At 36.7% G+C, this 10471-nt stretch overlaps 1 protein-coding gene across 14 annotated transcripts in view; it reads left to right on the forward strand.

Moving 5' to 3' along the window:
- LOC144959095 (sodium-driven chloride bicarbonate exchanger-like) overlaps positions 1 to 10471 on the forward strand; it is a 205350-nt gene that overhangs the window by 155618 nt on the left and 39261 nt on the right. For 9 of the 14 annotated variants that reach the window (XM_078891490.1, XM_078891485.1, XM_078891487.1 and 6 more), the window contains 5 exons: positions 1889 to 1933; positions 6813 to 7055; positions 7713 to 7859; positions 8572 to 8678; positions 9902 to 10076. In XM_078891490.1, coding sequence (XP_078747616.1) covers positions 1889 to 1933; positions 6813 to 7055; positions 7713 to 7859; positions 8572 to 8678; positions 9902 to 10076 — 717 coding nt within the window. The remainder of the gene's footprint in view (positions 1 to 1888; positions 1934 to 6812; positions 7056 to 7712; positions 7860 to 8571; positions 8679 to 9901; positions 10077 to 10471) is intronic. The other 5 variants (XM_078891497.1, XM_078891489.1, XM_078891488.1 and 2 more) reach the window with 1 other exon arrangement.

Below are 10471 nucleotides of genomic sequence, written 5' to 3' on the forward strand. Positions count from 1 at the left end.
AAAAATGTTTTAAAGGATTCAACACAATTCAAAGCATGACAAGCATGATTCACGTTGGTCTTGTGGTTTTTTTTTTGGTTTTTTTTTTAATTTTTGTTGGTTTTTTTTTGTCTCTCTCTCTCTCTCTCTCTCTCTCTCTCTCTCTCTCTCTCTCTCTCTCTCTCTTTCTCTCTCTCTCTCTATCTATCTATCTATCTATCTATCTATCTATCTATCGATCTATCTTTCTTTATTATGTTTAGATAGACAATTTCTTCTCAAATTGCCAGCGATGAAGGTTTGTTTTTATTTATTTATTTATTTATTTATTTATTTATTATATTTTTGGGGAGTGGGTGTTTTAGTATCTTTTTTTAAAATTTTCATCTAAAAGAAATAAAATGCACGGATCATGGAAAAGTTTGTGTTGTATTGGTTTTGTACGAAAGCAGAAGCGCCTCCTCTTTCTGTTCTCCTCTTAAATAGTTAAGAATTCGCGTTAGATGTTATTATCAACATTAAGTGCCTGCTCCACTCACTTTACTGAACCGATACTGTTCTAAATCTCCATTGGGAAATGATTTTTCAACGCAAGCGTAATAATGAATTAATAAATAAACAAGGGACGAGTAAAACTTTATTTCAAGCATAGGACTTGTGCTTTTTTTTTTTTTTTTTTTTTTTTTTTGCTTTTTTTAAAAACATGTTTTAGGTTTAGGTAGGTTTGACTTCGATGAATTAATACTAAATCCCAAGCACTTGTGGGCCGGTCATATTTTTCTTCTTCTTCTTTTAAAAAAAATATTATGATATTTAAAAAGACAAACGGGTAATTTGATCTAGCATTTACCATCAATGCAGACATATAAAGTATAAAGTTATGATAAAACACCATTGTCTTTGAATAATAATTTAACATACCAAGAGTCGGTAAAATCCTTGATCTCATTGAAGTTACTTTGATTTTGATAACTTTTTCAATTAATTTTACTGGTTAAACTGTCGTACTCGGGGAATTTGGCCAGATAAATCGTCCTTCAAAAATATCGGTCGATTTAAATGACACTCTTCTTGGCAAAATAGACAAACCCTCAAACCTGAGAGTTCGTGAAGTCTTCAATGAAATCCCGGGTTTGAGAGTTTTTGCCAAGATGAGGTTCATTCAAATCGATCGATATTTGAAGGACGAGTCTTCTGGTCAAATTTTTAACTACCTGTCTGTCCAGAATACGGCAGTTAACGGGTTAATAAAACGTACTGAATAGTAGAATGGTCCAACTTTTAATTTGTTTAGTTATGGCTTAAAGCAACCAACCTGTCCCTTTGGAATTTATTCTTGCTTCATCATCATACAAAATGGATTGTGTGTTTGTTAAATCTTGTAGTGTGGAAATGACATTGCAGCTTGTTTGACGAGACTCTTATATAATTTTACTGTTTTGTTCCTTGCAATGTTATGGCACAAGTGTGTTCTGATTTTGACAGCTAAATTTGCTGATATGATTGATATTATTTATTGTTTATACCTGCTTTTTTGTTTTGTCTGCTACTCAACCTTGTGCTGTTAATCTTGCATAACCTTTTATCTTAACAGGTTAAAATCTGTCTTAAATTGCATGGAAACTAATAAATTTAGAATAAACAATAGACGGACTCTCTCTCTCTCTCTCTCTCTCTCTCTCTCTCTCTCTCTCTCTCTCTATCTATCTATCTATCTATCTATCTATCTATCTATACATTATTACATATATATATATATATATATATATATATATATATATATATATGTATGTATGTATGTATCCCCCCCCCCCCCCCCCCCACCTTTCCCAACAAACACATATTTCCCTTTATGATTGTTACCAACTTCAACACCCAACAACCCCCCCCCCCCCCCCACCCCCCACAGGAAAGAGAAAGCAGCAAAAGTCTGACGAGTGTCAACTCCTACAAGGTAGAAGACTCTTCCCATAATCCATAATCCATAATCCACAAACCCAGCATTCACCACCGGCTCCTCCCCCTTGCTTTGGACTGGATTCTTACATTCAAATGATAATAAAACACACATAATATCATGTATAGTAAGGGGAATTAGGATAAAACCGTGCAAATTCGTGTTGAAAGCATGACAATTTGCATACAGGTTACCAAGACCCATAATATAAATTAATGACACCTGCTATGGAACCACTTTCGAAATTTATCATAACAGTGCGTTTTTAGCACTTTTATTTTTCCCTATATAGCAAGGAGAAATCAACTGGGGATATCGTGCTTGAATTAATCTCCAAAATTTCATTTATGACTTTTGTTTTTGTTTTTTTTGTTTTTTTTTTTTAGTAGAAATAGAGATTTTTACAAATTGGTGTGAAACTTGTTCTTCCAGCGTACCATCCGGAACTGGAATCGCTTACCAAACACCCTCACCTCGGCTACCACTATCTAGTGAATCTTTTAAATCTGGATACACTTTCGGCTTTTAGGCAGCGCGGAATTAACGCTTTGTTTGCTTTCAAAAGGGCGTCCGCCGTTGTTCCGATAGTTTAGAACCAGCTACGAAGTTACTATGCGTCATTACGAGGGAAGTGACGTCACTACTTTTGAAGTCCATTTGTGCAATTTACACACACACACACACACACACACACACATATATATATATATGTGTGTGTGTGTGTGTGTGTGTGTGTGTGTGTGTGTGTCATTTCCTAGGCATCCCTGAATAGTTGATAATGGAGATTTCGAAATTTCAGCCACATTTACATACATGCCTTGCCGGGGTGGATATGGACATACCTAATCATTCCTGCTGGAGACAGATGGATATTTCATGGACACTGTCTCAACAACAATTTTGCTTTGCACCATCCTTCTGCCGGACTCTGTGAAAACCCATATTAAAAGATTTGGCCATAAAACTCGTCCTTCAAATATCGATCGATTTAAATTACCTTCATCTTGGCATAAATAACTGTCAAAAGTGGGACTTCGCGAAGTCCCAGGTTTGAGAGATTTTGCCAAGATGAGGGTCATTTAAATCGATCGATATTTGAAGGACGAGTTTTATGGCCAAATTTTTAAATATGGTTTTTTTTTCCAGATTACGGCAGCTTTGACTATGATATATTTATTATGTAAATGTATATGGAATTTTATTATATAATATTGCTTTTCTCTACAGTTTTGCATGCATTTTTGGTGGATGGTTGTGATTAATATTATTTGTGGTCATGTGTTTACTAACTGGTAACAGGAATTTTAGAATATAGATTTAAATATTATATTATTTGATCCATAAAAACATTTTATTTAATATACGATGTCCCAGAAGCCGCGCTACGTGTAGGTTTTTAAAATAAAAATACACATGAATAAATAACATCATGAATTCATGATAATAATAATATAATGATTTGTTCGGTTTTATTTTTATGTTCAAGATGTGGGTGAAAACTACTGATACAAGAAAGAGATAAATTTGTTTTTAAATTTTTTTGGGGAAAAAAAACGGGACAACATACCGCTCTATCTCTAGCTGACGTATTCAACCCTGTCCATCCTGAGAGAGAAAAGCCATTGAGCTATATTTATATACTACTGTTTATTGTCGTTTGATTAAACATTTCCAAGAAATAGTCTTAATAAAGAGAATTGACGCATGTATCAATGCAGAGGCTGTGAACAATTTGAGCATCTATTATGATTATCAATAAAATTGTCAATGTGTATTATCATAAGAATCTACACGGTGCGAGACGTCTTTGACACCCTGTGTATATTCTATCTAATTGTCAATGTGTATCATAAGAATCTACACGGTGCGAGACGTCTTTGACACCCTGTGTATATTCTATCTAATTGTCAATGTGTATCATAAGAATCTACACGGTGCGAGACGTCTTTGACACCCTGTGTATATTCTATCTAATTGTCAATGTGTATCATAGAATCTACACGGTGCGAGACGTCTTTGACACCCTGTGTATATTCTATCTAATTGTCAATGTGTATTATCATAAGAATCTACACGGTGCGAGACGTCTTTGACACCCTGTGTATATTCTATCTAATTGTCAATGTGTATTATCATAAGAATCTACACGGTGCGAGACGTCTTTGACACCCTGTGTATATTCTATCTAATTGTCAATGTGTATTATCATAAGAATCTACACGGTGCGAGACGTCTTTGACACCCTGTGTATATTCTATCTAATTGTCAATGTGTATCATAAGAATCTACACGGTGCGAGACGTCTTTGACACCCTGTGTATATTATTCTATCTAATTGTCAATGTGTATTATCATAAGAATCTACACGGTGCGAGACGTCTTTGACACCCTGTGTATATTCTATCTAATTGTCAATGTGTATTATCATAAGAATCTACACGGTGCGAGACGTCTTTGACACCCTGTGTATATTATTCTATCTAATTGTCAATGTGTATCATAAGAATCTACACGGTGCGAGACGTCTTTGACACCCTGTGTATATTATTCTATCTAATTGTCAATGTGTATTATCATAAGAATCTACACGGTGCGAGACGTCTTTGACACCCTGTGTATATTCTATCTAATTGTCAATGTGTATTATCATAAGAATCTACACGGTGCGAGACGTCTTTGACACCCTGTGTATATTCTATCTAATTGTCAATAAGGAAAACATTATCAAAATATTGTTTTGCATGACAACGGTTATAAAATGTACTATGAATTTGCATACATGCTTGTTTTTTTGTTTTTGTTTTGTTTTTTAATTCAATTGCTTCAATAATTGTAGTAATTTGTTTGTATCATCAACCATGGCATGGAAGCTGATATGACTCTCTCAACATTTAGGGTTAAATTTGTGGCTTTTCTTCTTTATTTTATTTTTTTTTTTTTTTTTGGTTGGTTGCCGCATCGTTCGCTTTTTTTATCCTTTGCTTTGAGTCGCTTCATTATCGCTATGTTCAATGAAATGGGTTTTTTTTTTAAAGGTGCTGCATGCAAAGTCTACCATGACTCAGGACATGAGGTTTCTTCACAGCACACACACACACACACACACACACACACACACACACACACTCTCTCTCTCTCTCTCTCTCTCTCTCACTCTCTCTCTCTCTCTCTCTCTATCTCTCTCACACACACACACACACACACACACACACATATACACACTCATACTCTCTCTCTCACACACACACATACACACACTCATACTCACTCTCTCTCTCACACACACACACACACACACACACTGTCTAAAAGCACTCATCTCCCATTTCTTTTTACTTCACCAACATTTTTTATTTTACAAGTCAATGCCTAACAATTTAAAGGCTGCCTCATTACTTTTGTCAGGAATCATTTTCTACTCATTTCTTATCCATTTTTTGTTGTTTTTTTTTTTTCAAGCCATTCTCAGCAAGGCTTGATGAATTAATCATTAATTCCTTAAACTGCCATCTAATTTCATTCTCGTATTTTTTGAGTACAAAAGAAGGTGCTGATGATGTCGTACTTTAAGCAAGTAATCGCATGTGTTAAGATAGAAAGAATATAAATGACCCAAGTCATGACTGCATGTTGGAGAATGTTCTCTTCCAACTCACTGCATAATTCCCTTTTGAAGAAAATATTTACTAGTCTTGTTTGTTTTTAAAGTTGATTTAGTATTGGGCATATGATGCTATGCTTAGATGTAGTTATAACAATTGTTCAAATTGTGTGATTTGTGGCATATCACCTCATAACAGTTTTACGCCACGGTGATTAATTTGCTGGACTCAAGATTTGAACTATTTAATGTGAGACTCTGGTTACATGTTATTGTTCCATTTGGGAGCAATAGATATAATTTTTTTTTTTTAATTAGCAAAAACTTAATTTTACCAGGGATGCACTTTTTATTTTTAAATCTTCCAGCTGATCTTGGTCAGTATTGGGGAGTTGTTTTGTTGTTTGTTTGTTTTTTAAAGATAAAAGTACTTATTGGTTATTTAAAGTTAAGGGGAATGGAGAGAAAGTCAAAGGGAGTAAATGTGACTCATAAATAAGGGAACAACACAAAACAAACGACATTTCGGCCTTTGGCCTTTTCAAGTAAACACGAAAGTTAAGGGGAAGCTTGATAGATATGCATAATTTTCTATGATTTAAGGGTGATACTATGTGATGGAGTGAAACTTTGTAGAAAATATCTCCATATTGTTATCTTTACATGGGCATCCCTGTTTTACCTTTTTCGTCGTTTTTTTAAACTTTAAAATAAGGTCTTGGCTCCCAGATCACCTTGACATAATCCTATTTGGAGATGTTGGTTCACATTTAACTTTAACCACATAGAAAAATGACAGCATGCGTTGCTAGTTAGTCCTTTGACTGTTTCTATAGGGAATGAGAGTAGCGTCCCTTGATTGGACGCCACCCATAGTATGTGACGTCACCGGCGGAAAAGTTATTAGAGAGAGAACGTCATGTTGGTTGTGCGCATGCGTCTCTCGTCCAAACGTCACCCATAATCTGTGACGTCACCGGTGGAAAAGTTATTAGAGAGAAAACGTCATGTTGGTTGTCCGCATCCTTGGACGAGAGACGCATGCGCACAACCAACATGACGTTCTCTCTCTAATAACTTTTCCGTCGGTGACGTCACAGACTATGGGTGACGTCCAAGCAAGGGACGCTACTCTTCCGCTAATCTCATTCCCTATTTCCTTTCTGTAGCTTTCGCCTTGATTTTTCTCTTGTCTTCCAGCATAACGGTTCACTTCTTTTCAGTCATATATTTTAATATTAATTCATCGATTTATATCCGCATCTTTTATTCCAGAATCTTCACTTCATGAAGAAGATCCCTCCAGGGGCAGAAGCTGCCAACATCTTCATCGGGGAGGTGGATTACCTGACGCACCAGATCGTCGCCTTTGTCCGTCTGGCCCATTCGAACATCGTCGGAGATCTGACGGAAGTGCCGGTACCCACCCGTTTCCTGTTCCTGTTGCTGGGCCCCATGGGAAACCAGAATAAACACCACGAGATTGGCAGATCCATCGCTACTCTCATGTCTGATGAGGTAAGTTGTGACCCGCCATCTCCAAGTGGTATGATGTCGGGATGAATCAGACCCCGAAAAGTCCATTTGAAACTAAATTGACAAGTAAATACGAACCTTAAAATAAAATAAAATTGAGCTTTTATATTGTGCAATATCCACTAAATGTGCTCAAAGCGCTTTACAAAGAGTTCTTGACCAACAGCAAGCATGTAACATAAAGAACGAAACATGACGCCTGTTAGGACAAAATACAAAAAAAAATTTCCGACAGAGACAACGCTGTAAACGGCCCGGTATTCATTTTACACCTAAGTACGGTTAGATAATGTGAGTAAAAAGTGTTTTCCAAGGACTCAACTATGCGCCGAGTGAGGCTCGAGTCCAAGACCTTCCGATCTGAAAACGAGTGTCATACCTCTAGACCACATAGCCGCACCATCCATTTTTAAAAAAATTTTTGCAAGGTGAGAAATTGTATGTCTGCAGCGCCATAACAAATTATAGAAATACTAAATTTCAAATCTGTGGTGATGAATTCAATATCCAGCACCGAATTCATTCCGACACGATACCGTTTATATATATATATATATATATATATATATATATATATATATATATATATATATATATATATATATATATATATCTTTCTCTCACCACTCACCATCTCAGATTTTCCACGACGTTGCTTACCACGCCCATAACCGTGAGGATCTGCTTGCTGGCATTGACGAGTTCTTGGACCAGGTGACAGTGCTGCCCCCTGGTGAGTGGGATCCGGCCATTCGTATAGAACCGCCCAAGTCGATTCCATCACAGGTGAGGATTCATGCTCAATGACAAAACAATTTTTTTTTTACAAGAACAAAAACAAAACACAATTTATGGTCAGATAGCGTTTATTTCATATTTGAATTTAGATGACCCTTGACCTCCAACTTGTGAAATGAATTTAAAAACAATTTGTCATACTCTTCGCAAAGTCCCAGGTTTGGGAGTTTTTGCCAAGATGAGGGTCATTTAAATCGATTGATATTAAAAGGACGAGTTTTCTGGCCAAATGTTTAAATATGGGTTATTCCAGAGTACGGCAGAGATGTAGTATAGTTTTTGAGAACCTCATGACCATAGCTATTATTCAAATTACTCTAAGATCATCTTTCTCTCCAATGAATAAAGATGAGTAAAGTTCATACAGCACATTTCCACGGATTTACCACACTCAATGCGCTACACAATGTTTTATTTACCCCCCCCCCCCCCCCCCCCCCCCCAGCAGGCAACATGGAACCATAATTCCATTTCATTCTCTTCCAGTCAGCTGTTAGTAGTCTTTTTTTTTATACTGACACTCTTACAATATCAATGCACTGACTAAAGTCAGGTACTCATTCACACTTGAGTTGAATACCAAGTAGACTTTTCACTTCTCCTTTAATTTGGCATTAATTTTCACCAAAAAAAAAAAGAAAATAATAAATTTAATGAAATGAAAAAAAAGGAATATAGAAATGATTTTATTTTCCTTCAGGAAAGCCGAAAGACTGCTGGTTCAGGCCCACCCCAACCCAATGGCAAATTGTCTGGAGAGGACGAAGTGGACGACCATTCAGATCCCACTCTGGTTCGGACAGGCAGGTTGGTACATTTGGATGCTCTTTTTAAGACTCTTCACATGCAGGCTTCTGTTTCACGCGAACCAGACATCATACTTTTTGTGCTTTCACCAAGAGAGTAGCAATGGCAATGAAGCCCAAGTGGCTTGGCTGTTGCTGTTTTCTGGTGACCATGTGACCATGTCAAGCTTTTGTTATATGGGGATCGAATGTCAATCTGTTGTTTTTATGTGGGGATGGAGTGTCAATCTGTTGTTATCTAGGGATGGAGTTTCAATTTGTTGTTATGTCAGGATGGAGTGTCAATCTGTTGTTATGTCAGGATGGAGTGTCAATCTGTTGTTATCTTGGGATGGAGTGTCAATTTGTTGTTATGTCAGGATGGAGTGTCAATCTGTTGTTATGTCAGGATGGAGTGTCAATCTGTTGTTGAAGGGAATTACATTGAAATTAGGCTTTCGAGATGTGAATCTATCGTTGTATGGGTAAAATTAATTGGAACAAAATGAAAGCTAATCATAAAGTATAATCTACTAAACACCATTAGGACAAGAAAAGTGAGATATTTTGGACACTCAAGACACCATCAGCCCCAGGTTCTTGAAGGAAAGGTTAATGAGAAAAGGGGGCACAGGCCGGCCAACGATATCATGGATGGAGGACATCAAGGCTTGGACTGGAATGTCAGCAGACGCGTGCACGAAATCAGCAAGACGGCAATGAAGAGGCATGAATGGTGGATGATTTCCTATCAACCTCTTCCTGAAGGCGATTAGTGCTTCATTCACCATGTTTTGTTTACAAAGGGGAAACCTGAAACGTACACCAATATCTTTGTCAATTGAATTGAAGCTTCTAATCCATTTTTAAAAGTGTTAATATTTCCTGGAGCTTCAAGCAGTAGCATTACCATGGGAGACCTTATGATTTGCTGGAAATTCAGTTTCGCAGTGAAATAATGGAACTTATAAATATAACGTTTCTATCTAAGCAGAAGGGTCTCTATAAGCATGACAGCTAAGAGGAAGACGGCCACTACTGCCATACTCTGGATAAACCCATATTTAAAAATTTGGCCAGAAAGCTCGTCCTTCAAATATCGACCGATTTAAATGACCCTCGTCTAGGCAAAAAACTCTCAAACCTGGGAAATCGTGATTAAAAAATTTTATCACGAAATATATAGAATTGACTAACTAGATTTATCACCTTCAATAAATCCACAATTTATTTTCTATTTCTCAGGTTGTTTGGAGGTCTTCGGAACGACATCATGCGAAAGCTGCGGGTCTACCCCAGCGACTTCTACGACGCTCTCAGTGTTCAATGCATCGCCTCTTTCGTGTTCTTGTACTTTGCCTGCCTCACACCCATCATCACATTTGGAGGGTTGCTGGGAGATGCCACTCAAATGTATATGGTAAGCCTTTCATATGAAAGAAAAGAAATTGTAAACAATGATGAGTTGCCAACTTGTACATTGATGTCGGAATTTGTGTCGGTTTGTTTTGTTTTGTTTTGTTTTTCTTTGGGGGGGGGGGGGGGTTGTTTTTGGGTTTTATTTGTTTTTGTTGTTCTTTTGGTTTGTTGGGGTTTTTTTTCGGTATTTTTGAACCGTCAAGGTGGGAAAAAAATGAAATTCTCATCATAAACGAAAAATTTATAATAAACACAATTGATCGAAAAAATATGTCTTGACTCAGAAAACTTTTTAAAAAATTATTCATTACAAGTTGTTATACTGAATCCTCTTTGGGCCTTGTGGCACTTAGAGTATCCACCAGACAATCTCCATTTGTTTGCGGTCGGCTGCTT

The sequence above is a fragment of the Berghia stephanieae genome, chromosome 13 (assembly GCF_034508935.2).
Source record: "Berghia stephanieae isolate SIO BIC M18660-M18661 chromosome 13, UCSD_Bste_1.3, whole genome shotgun sequence".
In the NCBI taxonomy this organism is placed as follows: domain Eukaryota; kingdom Metazoa; phylum Mollusca; class Gastropoda; order Nudibranchia; family Aeolidiidae; genus Berghia; species Berghia stephanieae.